The 19805-nt window shown below is 34.6% G+C and overlaps 1 protein-coding gene across 1 annotated transcript in view; it reads right to left on the bottom strand.

Moving 5' to 3' along the window:
- Positions 1 to 7213: 7213 nt before the first annotated feature.
- SYCP1 (synaptonemal complex protein 1) overlaps positions 7214 to 19805 on the bottom strand; it is a 121512-nt gene continuing 108920 nt past the window's right edge. The window contains exons 30-32 of the mRNA XM_042953545.1: positions 15454 to 15597; positions 7742 to 7831; positions 7214 to 7644 (exon numbers count right to left, since the gene is read on the bottom strand). Coding sequence (XP_042809479.1) covers positions 7507 to 7644; positions 7742 to 7831; positions 15454 to 15597 — 372 coding nt within the window. The 3' untranslated portion in view covers positions 7214 to 7506. The remainder of the gene's footprint in view (positions 7645 to 7741; positions 7832 to 15453; positions 15598 to 19805) is intronic.

The raw sequence follows: 19805 nt of genomic DNA, 5'->3' as shown, positions 1-19805 counted from the left end.
TTCTAGAATACAGGTCCTTCTTTTTCACTGTCCCTGTTAAATTTTCACCTTCATATGGTGAGTCAAATTCATCAAAATCCACTGAAAGCCTACATGTCATGGGCATGCATAAGATTGATTTTATTAATAAAAATGAGAGGTAATCATGATTAGCACTTGCTTTGTGCTAGATACCTTTCAAAATGCCTATTATTTTTTTCTAGTTATAAGTATCATCATTTTTTTAGACCTAAAACTCAGCCACACAGAGGTTGTTATTCAAAACATGAACAACAGTTGCTAAGATTACAAATTCAGTAGGCCAAAACAAAAAATAAAAAAACAAAACCCAAAACAAAACAAAACAAAACAACAAAAAAACCCACAATACTTTTAACTGACACTTGTAACATGAAGACTGGCCCAAAGAATTAGTTTTGACTTAAGTAAACATGATAACCCCAACAAACTATAGTTGTGATTTAGCTGATAAACAGAATATACAAAAATCTCAGTTATTATTATAAGGACTAGAAAACTTTTAATGTAATATCATATAACATAGCAATAATTTTTAAAAATTAAAAAATAATTTAGAATAATCAATTTGTATTACAGTTTACAACTCTTGATTATCACTTAACTTAATGTTTATTTTTTAGAGAGAAAAAGCATGAGAGGGGGAGGAACAGAAATAGAGAGAGACAGAGGATCTGAAGGCGACTCCAGCTGACAGCAGAGAGCCCAATGAGGGGCTTGAACTCACAAACCACACGATCATGACCTGAGCTGAAGCTGGATACTTAACTGACTGAGCCACCCAGGCTTTTATAAGAGAATAAGCTGTACTCTGTAGAATATATTGTCATAGAATATAGTTTCAACTATTAATTACATAATGATTTATACACATAATATATATTTCCATACCAGTGATTACATATTTTTACTATCGCTCCTAGACAACAGCTATTAAAAATTTTAATATGCATATCTGTAGGCCCATCAATTCCAAAGTTAGTAATTTACAGAAATAAAAGCACTAACATTAGCATTGTTCATAGTGCAAAAAACTGGAAACAAAGAGAATTCTCATTATATAAGTTAAGATAGAGTAGGTTATGCCAACAATCATAGACAACCCCAAACTCTCAGGGGCTTAATGCTACAAAGTCTTATATCTTATTCATACTACATGACCATGATGGGCTAATGGGGAAACTTTATTTTATGTAATTTTTACTCACGTAGAATGACAGGAGTTTTGTCATCTGTAACATCACAAATTGCTGCAGCAGGAGGAAGAATGTTCTAGAAGGTCTCACACTATTAATCAAATACTCTGGCACAGAAGTAATTAGTGCGTATCAGTTCTATCTAAACTCCCTTGGCCAGAACTTACAATATAGGCTCACCAAGATGCGAAGGGAAATGTAATCTTTATCTTGTGTGCCTAGAAGGAGAGAAGAAGTAGGTATAGGTGATCATAAAAGTCTCTACCATACTCTAATATATAGCTAAATTATGGTACATCCATGAAATATTACTACAGCCATTTAAAAGAATGAATTGCAGGGGCACCTGGGTGGCTCGGTCAGTTAAGTGACTCTTGATTTCAGCTCAGGTCATGCATGATCTCATAGTTGGTGGGATTGAGCCCTGTGTCAGGCTCTATGCTGACAGTATGGAGGCTGCTTGGGATTCTCTCTCTCCCCCACCCCCTTCTCTGCCCTTCCCCAACTTGTGCTCAGTCTGTCTCAAAAATAAATAAACTTAAAAAAAATAATAATAAAAGAATGAATTGGAACTACACCATGCTTTAAAGAGATTGTCATGAGATACTGTGTAAAGACTCTGAAAAGCATATATTATCCCATTTTTGTAAATTAACCATGACAAGAGAATCCTGTGTGTGTACCTATGTAAAAGTATGTAACTAAATATATTACATTTATTATCTACATCTATCAGTGATTGAAAAAAACAGGAAAGGATTTTTCCCCCAGGAGAGGGGGATTTGGCAGAGGGCGACCCTGATGTGTGTGGAGAGGGGAAGAAAGGGGGAAGACAAAAGCAAAAGGAAAAAAGAAGGCAGTAAGATTTTATGATTATATTTATGTATTGATGTAAAGTATGTATATGCATAGAAATTCAGTTTTCAAAACTATCTTTGCCTTTTAATTATGATTACTTTTATAGGCCTCAAATTATTGATCTATTGAAATTAAATTATCTTTTCAGTTCCCTCCAGCTCTAAACCCTACGATTTCATAACTTAATAACGGTAAGTCCTACCTGTCTCCTGTTTGTCATTTCCTATTTCTAACCCAGAGATGACCTGCCACTGATTAAAGTAGATGTACTTCTACAGCCTGTGGACTACTAATTATACTGAATTCAGGTTGCCTAAATTATAAATAATTTATTTCTAACCTTTATATCAACCAAAGCAAGTTGTTCTTTGACATCATTAACTTACATTTACATGAAGGAGGGTTTAAAGAGATAAAATTATGGATATTTTTCTTATGCTAGGTATTAGATATAATCTAAAAGTCTGGAACTTAAAATTTTTAGTCTAAGAAATTTTCCCATCTCTCATCTGGACTATTTCCATAGCTGCAATAACGTCACCCTGTTCCAACTGACCTTTAATGAGCTTTCTAAACACAAAAGTCTTTTTCAATTATGGGGATGAATAATAGAGTTGGGAGACCTTATAAACACTTGTTACACTTTTGTAAAACTTAAATTTTAAAATACTGTATTTTAAATAATAAAGTCTTATTTTCCTTGCTTAAACTCTATTCAATTTTCCATATCAAAAAGTCCAAGCTTTGGAATATAACATACTACATGAAGACACCATGGTCTGGTTCAGCTCATCCTTTATATTGCTATTTCTCCTGCCTTAATTTTCCCTTGTCCTTCTTATACACCGGTAGCATTCTTTTTTATGTCCAAAATTCATCTCTTCTAGAAGGTCTTCTCTGAAGCCAAGACATGAAATTATCTTTCACATCTCTGTATCTCTTACGTACTGTTGAATTGCTTACATTATAAGTGATTCATTTGTTTACACATTTATATTTGCTACTGGACATCAAGTCATTGACGGCAGAGATTGTATGTCATATAGATAAATCCAATTATTTGCTTTCAAGTATTGCCACTCAGAAGGATTGGACATGGGAGAATACTCCCTTCTTAAATCACTTTGGTCTTTAAGCTTCATGACCCCTTACACTTCACCTGTCTGTCCTTCTTAGTCTTTGCAGCAACTCCTCTATTGCTTGACTTTTAAATGGTCCAGTATCCCAAGGGTATTAACTCTTCTCTGTAACTACACACTCACTGTCCACAGAAAGAGTGCACACAGTCCTATGCTTTAAATGACATGTATATGCCAATGATTACCAAATAATGATCCTTCTGGAGAACTCCAGATTCATTTGTTCAAAGATCTATTCAACATCTCCACTTAGATATCAAAGATAGCTCGGGGCGCCTGGGTGGCGCAGTCGGTTAAGCGTCCGACTTCAGCTCAGGTCACGATCTCGCGGTCCGTGAGTTCGAGCCCCACGTCGGGCTCTGGGCTGATGGCTCAGAGCCTGGAGCCTGCTTCCGATTCTGTGTCTCCCTCTCTCTCTGCCCCTCCCCCGTTCATGCTCTGTCTCAAAAATAAATAAACGTTAAAAAAAAGAAATTAAAAAAAAAAAAAGATAGCTCAAATATTACGTAGCCCCCGCCTCCAAATATTACATCAAAACAAAACTTCAAGACCCAACTTTGTACCTTCTTTTTCTCTCACTTCATCCTTATTTCAAGCCAATCTGTCAGCAAATCTTTTTGGTGTTTCCCCTTTTGCAGCAACCTTGGAAGCCCGTTGTTAAACATGGCAGAACTAAAAGTTGGAAGTAGCCAGGTTTCCTGAATCACTGCTTGGAGGAATGCTTCTCACTAAATAGGAACATTTATGTTGGAGTTTAGATAAGTGACAAGTTGATGAATGATTAGCCAGAGAAGCTTGTTACCTTAATACACTAGCCTGGTGGCTCAGTTGAGCATCTGACTCTTGATTTTAGCTCAGGTCATGATCTCACAGTTTGTGGGGTTGAGCCCCAGATAGGGCTCTGCACTGACAGCTTAGAGCCTGCTCAGGATTCTCTCTTTGCCCCTCCCCAACTCATGTGCATGCACTCTCTCAAAATAAACATTTTTAAAAAATAAAATGTTTGAAAATACATAGCTTCAAATACAAAATATCACATTATCAAGACCAATAATCCTCTAAAAAACACTTGCTCAGGAGACTAATTATAAAATTTCAATCACGATATCAGAAAGCTGAGGGGCATCTGAATGCCTCATTGGGTTAAGCCTCCGACTTCGGCTCAGGTCGTGATCTCACAGTTGGTTGAGCCCGCATCCAGCTCTGTGCTGACAGCTCAGAGCCTGAAGCCTGTTTCAGATTCTGTGTCTCCCTCTCTCTTTCTGTCCCTTCCCCACTCATACTCTCGCTCTCTCAAAAATAAACAAACATTAAAAAATTAAAAAAAAAACAAAAACAAAAACCAGAAAGCTGGAAATCCCCAAACCATTTCCAGTTATCAGAGTATAGTCAAAGGCTTACAAATTGAAGGAGGAACACAATTTCTGTAATGTTATAGCATTTCCATTTTTTCTTGGCACACAGAATTCCACACTATGAGGGAATTAGAGTTCTACTACACCAAAATTGTTAGAGACAACTGGAACTATTTTTTATCTACTTGTCAGTTGTTTTGACAGTTTATTTTCGCTTCCCTAGTTTATATGAATCTTTTACCTGCTCATCTTTCTCCTCCATTCTCATTCTCAATTCTTACTCCACTAGGAAAATTGAAGCTATGAAACCACAACTTCCACAAACTCCTATCCACTTACCAACATCTTGTGTGACACACTCTTCCGTTTCTCTGGTTACTATGGTAGAACTCTCTATTTTCCTACCTAAGGCCCAGCACTTTCATTTTCCACTAGATTCTATTCATCTTGCCTATCATAGAACATTCTACCAAAAAAAACCAAAACAAAACAGTAAAAAAAGCACTTCCCTCTCTCCTGCATAATCATTTCCCCCCATCCTGAATCCTTCCCTAATTATTAAACATGCTATTAATTCTTAGATCTTTTAAAAAAAAAATCTCTTGATCCACTTCCATTTCTAGTAACTGCTTCATTTATCTTCTTCCCTTTAAAGTGTAACTTCTTCTGTTTCTTACACTTTTTAAAAAAATGTTATTTTTGAGAGAGAGCACAAGGAGGGGAGGGGCATAGAGAGAGACCAAGGATACGAAGTGGGCTCTGCGCTGACAGCAGAGAAACTGATGCGCGGTTTGAACTCATAAATCATGAGATCATGACCTGAGCCAAAGTCAGCCACTTAAACAACTGAGCCACCCAGGCATACTGCTTCTTACTCTTGATAGAGATGTTATCTCCACTTCCTCTACTCCCATTCTCTTGACTGTCCCCTTCAAATTCCAGTCACCAAAACTGCCATTCTTAAGATCATCCAGGCTCCACATTAACAACAACTTAACCAATTTTACTTTACCTCTGAGCAGTATTTAACACAATTTATCACTCCCTCTTTGTTGAAATACTTTCTTGCTTGACTTCACTATCACTCTTAGCTAATCTTTTGATGGTTTCTTATCATCTCTCTAATCTCCTCTTTTCTAGGTACAGTCACACCCATGATTATACATGTTCTCATCCAGTTTGATAGCTTTAAATATGCTGTTAACTCCCACCAAATTTATATCACTACCCTAAACTTGTCTCTAAGCCTATTTACCATCCCCTATTTGGATGTCTAACAGGCATTTCAAACCTGACATGTCCAAAACTACATTGCTCAGGCCGAAAATACTAAATTATCCTTGGCTCTTTTTCTTATCACGTCCCAGATCTAATCTTCAAAGCAGATCCAAAAGTTGACCACGTTATTCCTCTACTGCTTTCACCCTTGTTCAAGCCAAATACCATCTCTCATATGCATTATTAAAATAACTTCCTGGGACACCTGGGTGGCTCAATCAGTTGAGTGTCCAACTCTTGATTTCAGCTCAGGTCATGATCCCAGGGTCATGGGATTGAGCCCCATCTTGGGCTCCATGCTGGGTATGGAGCCTGCTTAAGATTCTCTCTCTCTTGCTCTGGCCTTCTCCCTCACTTGCTCTAAAATAAAAAAAAAAAAAAAAAGTTCCTGTTTTGTTTTAGCCTTTTGTCTTCTTTTCAAAATCTGTTCTCAATATAGTAGTCAGAAAGGTCCTTATGTTAAAACTTGAGTCAGATCATAGCTCTTCTTTGCTAAAAAATACTATTAATTTCACATCTTATTCAGAGTAAAAGCCACAGTTCTTACAGTAGTTACAAGCACTACATAAACTGCCCACCCAAATTCCCCATCCTGATAAAGATAGACCTTTTCTCCTTCTACTCTTCCTTTTGCTCATGATTCTCCAGGTACAGTGACCTCTTTGCTGCTTCTCAAATACAGTAGGCACACTTCCACCTCTGGGTCTTTGAACTTCTGTTCCTTGCGCCAGGAATGTACTCTCCCATAGAGCCACAGGCTCACTTGTTAGTCATCAGATCTTCAAATGTTATCTCAGTGAGGCCCACTCTACTTAAAAGTCCAACCTTCTTCATACTCCCTAGTACTCTTCTGTTTTATTTCTCCTAGCAATTACCATTAACAGTACACTATGTTTTGGTCTTTAAATTTTCTGTCTTGTCTATTTCCCTCACTAACATGTAAGCTCTAGAAAAACAGAGGGTTTCTTTTTTTTGTTCTGTTCACTGTCATATCTCCAGTATCTAGAACTGTGTTTTGCTCTTAGTGGGCATTCAATAAATATTTGCTTAAATTAGTAAGTGTTGAATAAATAATGTTATGAAGGCATACTGGTATAGCCTTTTTCCCCCTACAACTAAATAGATAGAGCTATTAGTATAGCTCTAAAGTTTAGTATAGCTAAAAGGAATAGCCTTTTTCCCCCTACAACTAAATAGATAAAGCTTCTTCAGAATTATGAAACTTCACTAAAAGGACCTTAAGATTTTAAAAACAAATATTATCAAAATTATGATAAGCTGTTCAGATGACCTCACAGAATCAATGAAAAGCATTTATTTGCGTTCAAAATATTTTAATAGTAAAGAATAAAGAGTAAATCTCAATGTGTTCCTAGCATTTAATGGATAACTTTACAAATTTGAAAACTTAGCTAAAACAGTTTTCATAAATACAAGAAAAGGTAAAAACAAAATACAATCTTCTTATTATTTGAATACAATTACAAGATTTCAGGTAACATGTGGTTATTTCAATTTAGGCCAAAATATACAAATTTTAAAAACCAAATTATTTATGCAAAAAGTCTCAATTTCAGAAACTGGCTCTTCAGAAAATAAACATTTTTAATTAACTATAAATAAGATGTTATTAGGCTCCTTAATCACACTTATTTTCTGAAATTAAGCAAATAGCTTTTCTGCATCCTTTAGTTTTTTTTTCCTATCCATTTTGGCAATTACAGCCCAACGATCTTCCCTCATTTTCCTCATAGCTCCAAACTTCAGTGTAGATCCAGGCGTTGTTAGAGATGAAGGGGTCTGAATATAAAATAAAATAAAATCATAGTATATCTAATTTAAAAAGATAAAGTCCAGCTTTTGAAATTTGCTTTCTGAAGTAAAAATGAAAAGATACCTGTTTTGGTGTTCTGACACAAAGATGAGGAGTTGGTGGATTATGAGTCTTGTACAGTTTTTTCGATGTGTCTTCTTCTGCTACCATGCCCTTAAAGGAAGATACAAAAATATTAATTTGGAGTCTGTCATCACTGATATTTGTTATTAAGATTTTTCCTACATATCACAGAGAGGAGGAGAAAAACGAGGAAGGGAAAAGAGGAAGAAAGGAGGTAAGAGAAGGGAAGAGAGAGGAGAAAGAGGAGAGAAAAAAGAAGAAAAACTGAAGACAATGACAAAATAAATCCTCCATCTGTCAAACAAGGACATAGATTTGGATTCTATTAACTGTGTTCCTGAAAGGTTATGTGAAATACAAGATGTGTATGAATAGTACTTAGTTATTTCTATTTCAGTTTCAGAGTCTTTATACTACCTTTCCTTCTCCTTCCCCCCAGCCCACTTATTCAAACTCACACTTCAGCTTTAGAATAAGCATTTATAATCCTATAAAGCTATAATGTTATCAATTATCAACTTATGAGTATTGTAATGTCCCTACACAATAGCTAACACGTATTTAGTACTTTATGTTAGAAACTGTTTTAATCACTTTGTGTATTTTAGCTTTAATCCTCACAACAATTTTATGAAGTAGGTATACTATTATTATCCCCATTTTGAGGGTGAAGAATGAAGACACAGAAATATTAAGTAACTTGCCTAAGATTATACAGCTAATAAGAGGTGGAGCCAGGATTCAAATCCAGGTAGGCTGGTTCCAGAATCCATTCTCTTAATAAATATACTACACAGATTTAGTCAGGCAAGCAATCTGTTTACATTATCTTTTCCTGCTCCTAATGTCACATTTACAGAAGCTTCATGAATAAAAATATTCAGAGAGATTTTCATGAATTCTAAGATTTCAGCAGAATTCAGTAATTCATAAAAAGCTGCCTTTTCAGTTATACTCAGAACCAGTATGTACCAACTGACCAGCTTAGAAAAGAAAAATTTTTTAAATCATCCTGGAAACTGTTAAAATTTTACTCAGTACATAGCAAACTGATCATTAATGACTGCCCAAATAAAAATAAATTAACCCAATTAAAACAAAACCTTATCTGTCCTTCTAACTCTGTAACGTTCACCTTTTCATGTGCTTGTTGGCCATTTATATACCCTCTTTGGAGAAATGTCTATTCAAGTCTTTTGTCCATTTTTAAATTGGGCTGTATGGTTTTTGGTGTTGAATTATGGGGGTTCCTTATGTATTCTAGATATTAATCCCTTTTCAAATATATGATTTGAAATATTTTCTGCCACCCTCTAGCTTGTCCTTTCACTTTAATAGTGTCCTTGGATGCACAAAAAATTCTTAATTTTGAAGTCAAATTGATTTATTTTCTCTTTTCTTGGCTGTTTTTGGTGTCATACCCATTAGGTCCTTGCCAAATTCAATGTCATGAAAATTTTCCCAATATTTTCTTCTAAGAGCTTCATGGTTTTAGCATTAAGTTTAGATCTTTGATCCATTTTTACTTAATTTTTATATGTGGTATAAAGTAAGAGTCCAACTTCATTCTTTTGCATATGGGTATATCCAGTTCTAGCACCATTTGTTGAAAAAAATGTCTTCTCTACCCACTGAATGGTCTTGGCACTCTTGTCAAAAATCAATTGACTATATATGTGAGGATTTATTTCTGGGCTATTTTATTCCACATATATCTGTCCTTATCCTAGTATTAATCTGCTTAAATTACTAGCTTTGTAGAAAATTTGAAAGTTGAGAACTATGAATCCCCCAACATTATCCTTCTTTTTCAAAATTGTTTTAGCTATTTGGGGACCCATGTAGTTCTGTATGAATTTTAGTATCAGAGGTAGTTTTGACATCTTAACAATGTTGTCTTCCTATCCATAAGCAGAATTTTCTCCTATTTCTTTAAGTCTTAATTTCTTCCCACAATGTTTATAGTTTTCATTGTATTTCAGTGTTTTACCTTCTTGGTTAGATTTGTACCTAAATAATAGTACTAGTAGTAGTAGTAGTAGTAGTAGTAGTAGTAGTAGTGGTAGCAATTTCCTTTTGGATTTTAATCATTGCTGGTGTATAGAAACATAACTGATGTCATGTGTTCTACCCTTCCATGTTGCTGACTTCATTTATTAGCTCTAATAGCCTTCTTGTGGAGTCTTTGTGATTTTCAATGGATAGGATCATGACATCTGCACATAGCTGTACACCATACTCCATCTGTATGCCGGCTTTTTAGCTCCCTCCCTCTCCCTTTGTCTTTTTTGTCTTGGCTATAACTTCCAGAACAATGTTGACTAGCAGTGGTGAAAACGGATATCCTTGTCTCATTCTTAATCTTAGGGGGAAGTTTTCAATCTGTTACCACTATGATGTTAGCTGTGGGTTTTCGGAAGTACTTTTTATCATGCTGAGGAATTTTCCCTTTATTATAAGAGTTTTTAGTCATGAAAAAATGTTGGATTTTCTTGAGTGCCTTTTCTATACCAATTGAGATGAATTTTTTCCCTTTGTTCTATTAATGTGATATATTACATTAATTTTCTTATACTGAACCATCCTTGTATTTCTCAGAAAAACCCCACTTGGTCATGGTGAATAGCCCTTGTAATATGATGTGGAATTTGACTAATATTTTGTTGAGGATTTCTACATCTACAATCATAAAAGATAATGGTCTTTAATTTTTTTCTAATGATATCTGTATTTTGCTTTGGTATCAAGGTAATGCTGGCCTCAGGGAATGAGTTAGCATGAGTTCTCTAATTTTTTTTGAACTTGAGAAGGTTATATCCTCAAATGTTTGATACAATCCATCAATGAAACCATCTGGTCCAAGGCTTTTCTTTGTTGAGAGTTTTATTATTACTAATTCAAATTCTTTACTTACTGTAGATAAGTCTGTTGAGATTTTCTATTTCTTCTTGAATCAGTTTAGGTAATTTGTGTTTTGAGGATTTTACCCATTTGTCCATTTCTTCTAGGTTATAAAATTTGTTACCATATAGTCACAGTATTTTTTTATCTCTGAATAATTAGTAATAATGTACCCACTTTCATTTGATTCAAGTTATTTACATCTTCTTGTTAGTGTAGCCAAAGATTTGTCAATTTTGTTCAAATAAACAAATTTTGGTTTCATTGATTTTCTCTATTGTTTTCTATTCTCTGTTTATCTCCCCCTTGAATATTTATTATATCCTTCTTTCTGCTAGCTTTGGGTTTAGTTTGTTCTTCTTTTTCTAGTTACATAAAGTGCAAAGTTAAGTTACTGAACTGAGATCTTTCTTTTTTAGTAGGAATTTGGGAACTATGCCTTTCCTCTGAGTGTGGTTTTTGCTGTATCACATAAGTTTTGATATACTGTGCTTTCATTTTTATTCATATTTAAGTCTTAATTTCCCTTGTGACGACTTCTCTGATTAAAAGTGTGTTAATTTTCACAAATTTGTGAATTTTCTAATTTTCCTACTCTTACTGATTTCTAATTTCATCCCATTGTAGTCAGAGAAGATACTTTGTATGATGGCTATCTTTTAAAATGTACTGAGACTTGTTTTGTAATCTATACGGCTTATCCTGAAGAATATTCCATGTGCACTTGAAAATGATGTGTATTCTGTTGTTGTTGAGTGTTTTGTATAGATCTGTTAGTCCTATTTGCTTTATTGTGGTTTTCCAGTCCTCTATTTCCTTATTTATCTTCTGATTGTTTTATCCTTTATTGAAGATGGGGTATTGAAGTATCCAACTGTTGATGTAGAACTATTAGTCCCTTCAATTTTGTAAAGACTTGCTTCATGTACCTTGAGGATCTGTTATTAGGTATAAATGTTTAAAACTCTCATATCTTCTTGCTGTACTGAACCTCTTATTAATATAAAATGTCATTCTTTGCCTCTTGCACTTTTTTTATTTAAAACCTATTTTGTTGGATAGAAGTATAGCCAGCCCAGATCTTTTATGGTTACTATTTGCATGGGATATCTTTTTCTACCTTTTGACTTTCAATTTGTGTCTTTGGCTCTAAGATGAGTCTCTTTTAGACAAGACACTAGTTGGATCATTCTTTATTCTGTAAATCTATGTTGATTGGAAAGTGTAATCCATTTAAAGTAATTACAATAAAGAGAGACTAACTTCTGCCTATTTGCTGTTTGTTTTCTATATGCCTTATAGGTTTGTTGTTTCTCTCTCATTTTCTCCATCACTGTCTTCTTTTATGGCTAGGTGATTTTTTTTTTTTTGTAGTGAAATGTTTTGATTCCCTTTTCATTTCCTTTTGTGTATATTCTACAGATTTTTTTTGTATGGTTACCATGGGGATTACATTTAACATCCTATAATGTTATAACAATCTAATTTGAATTTATACCAACTTCACTTCAATAGCCTGCAAAAATCCTGCTCTTATACAGCTCCATGCTCCTTTTCTGTTATTGATGTCACAAATTACATCTTTATACCTTGGGTACCCAGTAATGTAGATTAACAATTCTGATGCAATTTCTTTCAAATCCTGTAGAAAATAAAAGGTGGAGTTACAAACAAAATTACAATGCTAGCTTTTATAAGTTCCTGTGTAAATTATTTGGTAACTCCCTCAGCTTTTGTTTATCTGGGAATGTCTTAATTTCTCCCTCATTTTTGAAGAACAGTTTTTGCAGGTATCAAATTCTCAGTTGACGATTTTCTTCTTTCAGCACTTTGAATATGGAAAACTATTGTCTTCTGGTTTCCAAGTCTTTCTCAGTGAGAAATCAGCTGATAATTGTATTGAGAGTACCTTGTTTGTGATGAGTTGATTCTCACTACTTTCAAGATTCTCTTTGTCTTTAGACAGTTTGATTATAATGTGTTTTGACATGAGTCTGTTTGATTTTATACTACTTAGAATTCAATGAGCTTCTTGGATTTGTAGATTCATTTTCTTTCATCAAAGTTTGAGAAGTTTTCAGCTATTACTTTTTCAAATATTTTTTCCCCTTTTTCTCTCTCTTCTTCTTGGACTCGTACAAAACATATATTGATATGTTTGATGATGTCCCACAAGTCTCAGGCTGCCTACTCACTTTTCCTTTTTTCTTTCCTTTCCTCAAACTCAGTAATTTCAATGATCCTATTTCCAAATTCATCAATTCTTCTGCTTACTCAAATCTTTTGAATCTCTCTAATGAACTTTTCATTTTAAGTTACTGTACTTTCAACTCCAGGATTCCTTCTTGGTTCTTTTTATAATTTCTATCTCTTTATTGGTATTCTCATTTTAGTCATACATCATTTTTCTGTCTTTGTCTATGTCTTCGTTTAGCTCTTTCAGCATCTTTAAGATGGTTGTTTTGAAACCTTTATCTAGTAAGCCCAACATCTGGGCTTCCTCAAGGACATTTTCCGTTGACTTGTTCTGTTCCTTTGTATAGCCATACTTTCCTTTTCTTTGTATACCTTGTGATTTTTGTTGAAAACTAGACACTGGAATCTTATAATTAGATAGGTCTGCAAATCAGATTCTTCACTTTCCCCAGGGTTTGCTGTAGTGGGTTAGTTTTGTTTTTGTTTTATGTTGTATAAGTTTCTATGCCAGGGATCAGGATGAGGTGAAAATTTGAGATCTCAGGTTTTTTCTGAGCTGGTCTTTCCCTGGGCACATGTAGTGGTTTTAAATACCCCATAAATGTGAGTGCTTTTGAATGTACTAATTCTTAAATGCCTGGTCTTCCAAAGAAGAAAAATGAAAAGAAGAGGAAGGCAAAAAACAAAACAAAAACAAACAAACAAAAAAAAACCCACAGGTACAGATCACTTAAATCCTCTAAGAAGACACAAGCCAGCGAGGGTTGAAAGAATGACAGGAAGTTTCTGTGCCTGCACCTCAGTGGTGAGAAGCAGCAATCATGATATGGAACAATGAACCTTGATACTCAGAGAAAAAGTCCTTGTTGCTTACCCTGGCTATGGCCAAGACCTGAGCATAGCTGTCTGCCACAGGCCTATGGATTGGATGATAGGTAGTTACCACCATTCTTAAGGTTGCAAACTTAACTATAATTTACCAAGTTGCAACCCTGGAAACTGCAAGCATTCAAATAGTCTCCAGAGCTCCAAAATAGTTACTTCTGGCAATTTCTGCAAGTACAATTGCTATCTAGGTGGAGAAATAAATTTGTGGTATGTCCTACTCCACCATCTTCTCCAAGATCACTTAGACAATCCATTTTTACATCTAACTTTTTATAATAATTTGAATGTTCATCAAAATTTAAACACAACAGTTAAGAAATTTACAAAAATAGTAACTTCAAATGATAATTATAACCAAATAAACAGACATGAAATGTCTTTTTAGACAAGTGGAAATAATTGTGTATACATATAATAGTGTAGTATGTTTATGGTGTTGCAAAGTTGTGATGCTCCTTTTAAAAATGAGATGAGTCATTTTGAATCTCAGATCAGCTAAATTCACACTGCTAGAAAAATAGTAGGGATTCCAACCCTGGAGTGTCTAATCCCAGAGCTCATAGTCTTTCTACTAATTCTCCTTACATTTTTATATATCTGGACTTCAGTTTAAGCTGGAAGTTACTATGTACATGGTCTTACATAGGCTTTGGAGCTAGATGGTCTGTGTTCAAATTTTGGTTCCCTGCCTTACTTGCTATGTGATCTTGGGCAAGGTATCTGTGTGACTCAGTTTCCTCTTCTGTAAAATGAGAACAGCAACATTGTCTATACTTCTTAAACAGGAGATTGTTCTAAGAAATAATCTATGTAGTCTTTGAAACATTGCTTGGTTCAGTTTTAATCATTAAAATGTTAACATCTATAAAACAACAGGTACTTGAGTAAGGATTCTGTATGTTAACTTCAATAATTAAAGTTTTAAGACTTCAGCTACTCATTTTTCCAGAACAAAGAAGTCCCAAAAAAGCTTGAAGAATCTCAAAAGTTGTAAGTGGCAACAATGAAACAAGTGCTTTTAACTGGAATTTTGTAATTAGGAATCTTTGGTATATTGCTTCATTTTGTGTGATGAGATTTATTTGGTTTTAAATTAAATGAATCTAAGTTTATTCTCAATAAATCAATATTATAACTTCAGAAAACACTGGTATGTGTGGATACACTCATGGTAGGGAGTAATTACTACTACAAACTGCTAGGGGAAATATCTTCCTTAAACAACTCATCTTTAATACATTAACTCTTTAAGAATAATAGTAATGTTATACCTTGATACAGATTTCAACCAAAAAGTGGTATAAAATGAAGTAACATGTATATTAGCAAAATCAAAAGGGGCCCTAAATAACAAATTTGGCCATAGCAAGATTCATCTAACCTTTCTGAAAGAAAGAAAGAGGAAGAAGAAAAGAAACAAAAAAAGAGAAAATGTGGTTAAAAATTCCTTGTAACACTCTGCTGGAAAACAAGATTGTTAATCATGTGTCAACTATGTTACATTAAGTAATTCAAAATGCCATGTTTACTGAAGTTAGATTATTTGAACCCTATCCGAAATGCTGCAAAAGCATATAGGGCTCTGTGTTGTAGTAGAGTTCTACTATATTTTAATATTGCAATGGTAGATGCTATGTGTATATATTATACATATACATCAAAAAGTAATGTATAAAAATAATGAATAATGTAAACAAGTAATAAATACTGATTTGTAGTATTTTTACCAAAAGATCAGTAGTTTCTGAACTATCCGAGTTAATATCAAACTCAAAGACCATTTTTCTCTTTTTATTACTTTCTTCGGTAGGTATATTCTTGCTTTCTCTCTGCTGAATTTTTAGTTTCGTTGGTGTCTTCACAGTATATGCCTATCCAAAAAGAAAAACAATACATTTTCCCATCAAAAACCCCGTATTATTAATAAAGGCAAGTTAAGTCTTTAGCAATCAATAACTCTCAATTATTAGTGGAATGTATATAGAGATTTTTGATAAGAATTTAATTCAGGTATTTTTGATGCTAAAACTTACAACTTCCTTCCAAAAATTTTTAATAGAAAACTTTTTCTTTGTCCTTCCCTTCAACTTACTGAAGAAAATAATGGCAGGAGAGAGTGCGGAGAGACACTCTTCAACTTCAGGAGTCAACGATCTTAAGAAGAGGGATTTTTAACTTTTTTAACAATGATTCAGACCAAAAAACAGAGTGAGTTTAGCTCTCTCTACAAAAATCCTTACTGATTTATGAGAAAATAGGTATGCTTATATTTTGTTGATTAAGTAATTCACATTAGTCAATGTTTAGTATTCCATATTTCCCCGTAAGTTTTACAATTTTTTTTCAAGTACCTTAAAAAGTTAGGTCAGTGACATCAGCAAAAATGGCACAGTAAGGTACTCCAAAAATTTTCTCTTCCATAAAGCAATAAAATACTAGTAAAATGGTCAAAGTCCACTTTTTCAGAACTCTGGAAATTAACCAAAAGCTTGTCACAAACTGTAGTGTTTATTTAAAAAAAATAATAATTGGCAGAGGGGTGCCTGGGTGGCTCAGTCAGTTAAGCTTCCGACTTAAGCTCAGGTCATAATCTCACAGTTTGTGGGTTCAAGCCCTATATCAGGCTCTGTGCTGGCAGCTTAGAGCCTGGAGCCTCCTTAGGATTCTGTGTCTCCCTCGCTCTCTCTGCCCCTCCCCCACTCATGTTCGCTCGCTCTCTCTCTCAAAACTAAACATTAAATTTTTTTTAATTATAAAATAAAATAAAATAAAATAATTGGCAGAACCTCCATAAGAACAGCAAGCTTTGCGGTGTCTTAACTTTTCTTCATCCTAGCTCCCATTCTCTATGTTACCCATAAAAATAACATCCCACACTCCCGGTCCAGACTGGCAGCCATTAGTCAGAGCAAAACAAAATTGAGAGCTCTTTCAAAGCTTTTATTCCCAAAGAGTTGTCATTATTTGATCTGTCTAGGGGTTCTGTGAAAGACCTCACAAGCTAGTCTGTATTTAACCTGATTCAGAACTCATTCAGTACAAAAGCTTTCTCTTTGGTGTTGAGTAGGACACAGCATTTATCAAGACAATTATAGACAAGTGTTTTCACTTTGCAGTTCCATGAGGCAATGATTTTAACAGGTCAAATGATAAACTAGACAAAAACTTCAAAAATTCTGGCATTCCTGGAAATGTAGAAAGCCACACATGCATAGGACTGTGAATAAGCACAGGAAAGACCTAAGAAGGCCCTAGTTGAGCTTGAAGATTCAGTTATCAATGGTCTGGCTGAGTGCTGAAGGTATATCCTAATAAGTACCTACAGTCCATTGGTAAAAATTGGGAGATTTATTGGTACAGGCTCAGTTGGTTCAAACATTAGCTGAACATTAAGCTAACCAAGTAAAAACTTCAGTGGCACTCAAAGAATACAAACTTTACAGAATTAGTTTAGAAAAGTCACTAAACAAACAACAACTATAACAAGCAGAAACAACAAACCCTAAGGACAGGGGTGAATCTGATCTCCACAGCTGTCACATTATGTTATTTTTAGTGTTCAGATTTCAAGAAAAAATTATGAGACATGCAAAGAAACAAAAAACTATGGCCCATCACAGGGGTTGGGATGGTACAATCAAAAGAAACTATCCCTAAGGAAGACCTGTCATGGATTTCCTAGACAAAGGCTTTAAGTCAGTTATTTTAAATATGTTCAAGGAGCTGAAGAAACCCATATCTAAAGAAATAAAGTATGATGACAATCTCTAACCAAATGGAATTATCAATAAAGATAAAACTTATTTTTTTTTAAAAGAACCAAATTGAAAATTGCAGTTGAAAAGTATAACTGAAATGAAAAGTTCAGTAGAGGGGCTCAATATCAGATTAAAGCAGAAAGAATCCATGAACCTGAAGATAGTTCAATTGAAATTATCTGGTCTAAGAAATAGAAAGAAGAAAAATGAACACGGCCTCAGAGACTTGTGGGACACCATCAAGTATACATAACGGGAGTTCCAAGATAAGAGCAGAGAAAGGGAAGAAGAAACATTTGAAAAAATAATGGCTGAAAACCTCCCAAATTTGGTGAAAACATTAATCTATACACCCAAGAAGCTCAACAAACTCCAAGGAGGATAAACTCAATTAGAACTACACTTAGACATACAATCAAACTGTCAAAAGTCAAAGACAAACTAGAAAAGCAGTAAGAGACAAGTGACTCATTACATACAGTTGATTTCTACCATCAAGCATGGAGTTAAAACAGCTGTAGGTTGACTCCAAAGCACTTAAAAAAACCTGTTTCCAAATAATTCAAATAATTCTATATACACCAAAACCATCCAGTAAAGAAAACTATATAATTATAAAAGATAGTATACATGTATTTCTGTTTATAATTTTTTTCCTATCTAATCTAAAATATAGACACATAAGGCAATAATTATTATACTGTATCAATGGGATTAAAATGTATAAATATATGATTTGCATGACAATGATATCAAAAGAGAGAGGGAATGAAACTAAGTTTGGGCAAAGTTTTTGTATACCGTTGAAATTACATTGGTATTAATTCAAACTAAATCATTTTAAGACGTTAATACTCAGGTAATCACTAAGAAAATAATTCAAAAAGTATAATAAAAAAACAAGAGGATTAAAATGGTATACTAGAAAATACTTAGGGGCACCTAGGGCTCACTTGGTTAAGTGCCCAACTCTTGGTTTCAGCTCAGGTCACGATCTTACGGTTTGTGAGCTCCACACTGGGGTCCATGCTGACAGCTCAGAGTCTGCTTGGGATTCTCTCTCTCCCTCTTTCTTTGCTCCTCCCCACTCATGCTCTCTCTCCCTCAAAATAAATAAATAAATACATACATACATAAACTTTAAAAATTTAAGATCAAGACTAGGGAAGTATGCCAACTAAATGCAAAGTGGTACCCTGGATTGAATCCTGGAAGAGTAAGAAAACATTAATGGAAAAATAAAGTTTAGTTAACAGTAATGTACCAATGTATGTTTCTTAGTTTTGACAAATGTACATGGTAATGTAAGATGTTAACAATGTAGAAAACTGAATGACTGGTATAAAGGAATTCTCTGTACTACCTTTGCAATTTTCCTGTAAATCTAAAATTATGGTAAAAATGTTCTTTTTTAAAAAGTAAAGTCACCACAGCCATGAGAATGGCTAAAATCAAAAAGATAAAAAGTACCATGTGGTAGCAAGGATGTGGGGCAACTAGAACTCTCACTCGCTGCTAGCTTAGATATAAATTGATGTAATGATTTTTTTTTAAATGATTGGCAGTGTGGTACAACAAGAAACATACCTTTAGTTTTTGTCCCTGGTTCCTGACAGAGAACTTCTAAAACCCATGTAATTTTCTGAGTGAAAGGAGCATCTTTTGGTACAACATTTGGTCTTTGTTGACAGTAATGTGATAGGAGTCTTTTCCTATTCAGAATGAACTCCTTTCAACTGGACAAGAGTTAATGTTAATGAAACAATTGGCAGTAAAGGGCACCTACATAACTTCAGGATGGTAGCTTATTGCCGGAAAAAAACAAGGTTTGATTAGAAGTTTGTAACCTTTCAGTTCCACCCCCTGACCTCCTGGGAGGGGAGAGAGGTTGGAGATTGAGTTACCAATGGCCATGATTTAACCAATCATGCTAGGTAGTGAAATCTCCATTAAAAAGAAACCCTAAACGATAGGGTTCTGAGAATGTCCATGTTGGCAAACACACAGAGGTGCTGCTGGAAGGATGGAACTCCTGAAGAGAGCATGGAAGCTCTATACCCCTTCCCCTATACCCTGCCCTACTCATCTTTTCCATTTGGCTGTTCCTGGGTTGTATCCTTTATAATACACTGGTAATAGTAAGTAAAGGAATTTCCTGAGTTCTGTGAGTCATTCTAGCAAATTAGCAAACCTGAGGAGGGGGTTGTGGGAACCCCCAATTTAGAGCCAGTTGGTCAGTAGTACAAGTGGCAAACCAGGATTGTGACTGGTGTCTGAAGTGGAAGCAGTCTTATGAGACTGAGCCCTAACTTACTGGGATC

The sequence above is a fragment of the Panthera leo genome, chromosome C1, assembly GCF_018350215.1.
Source record: "Panthera leo isolate Ple1 chromosome C1, P.leo_Ple1_pat1.1, whole genome shotgun sequence".
In the NCBI taxonomy this organism is placed as follows: domain Eukaryota; kingdom Metazoa; phylum Chordata; class Mammalia; order Carnivora; family Felidae; genus Panthera; species Panthera leo.
Note: the sequence above shows the minus strand (reverse complement) of the source record. Positions and strands in the feature narration are given on the sequence as shown.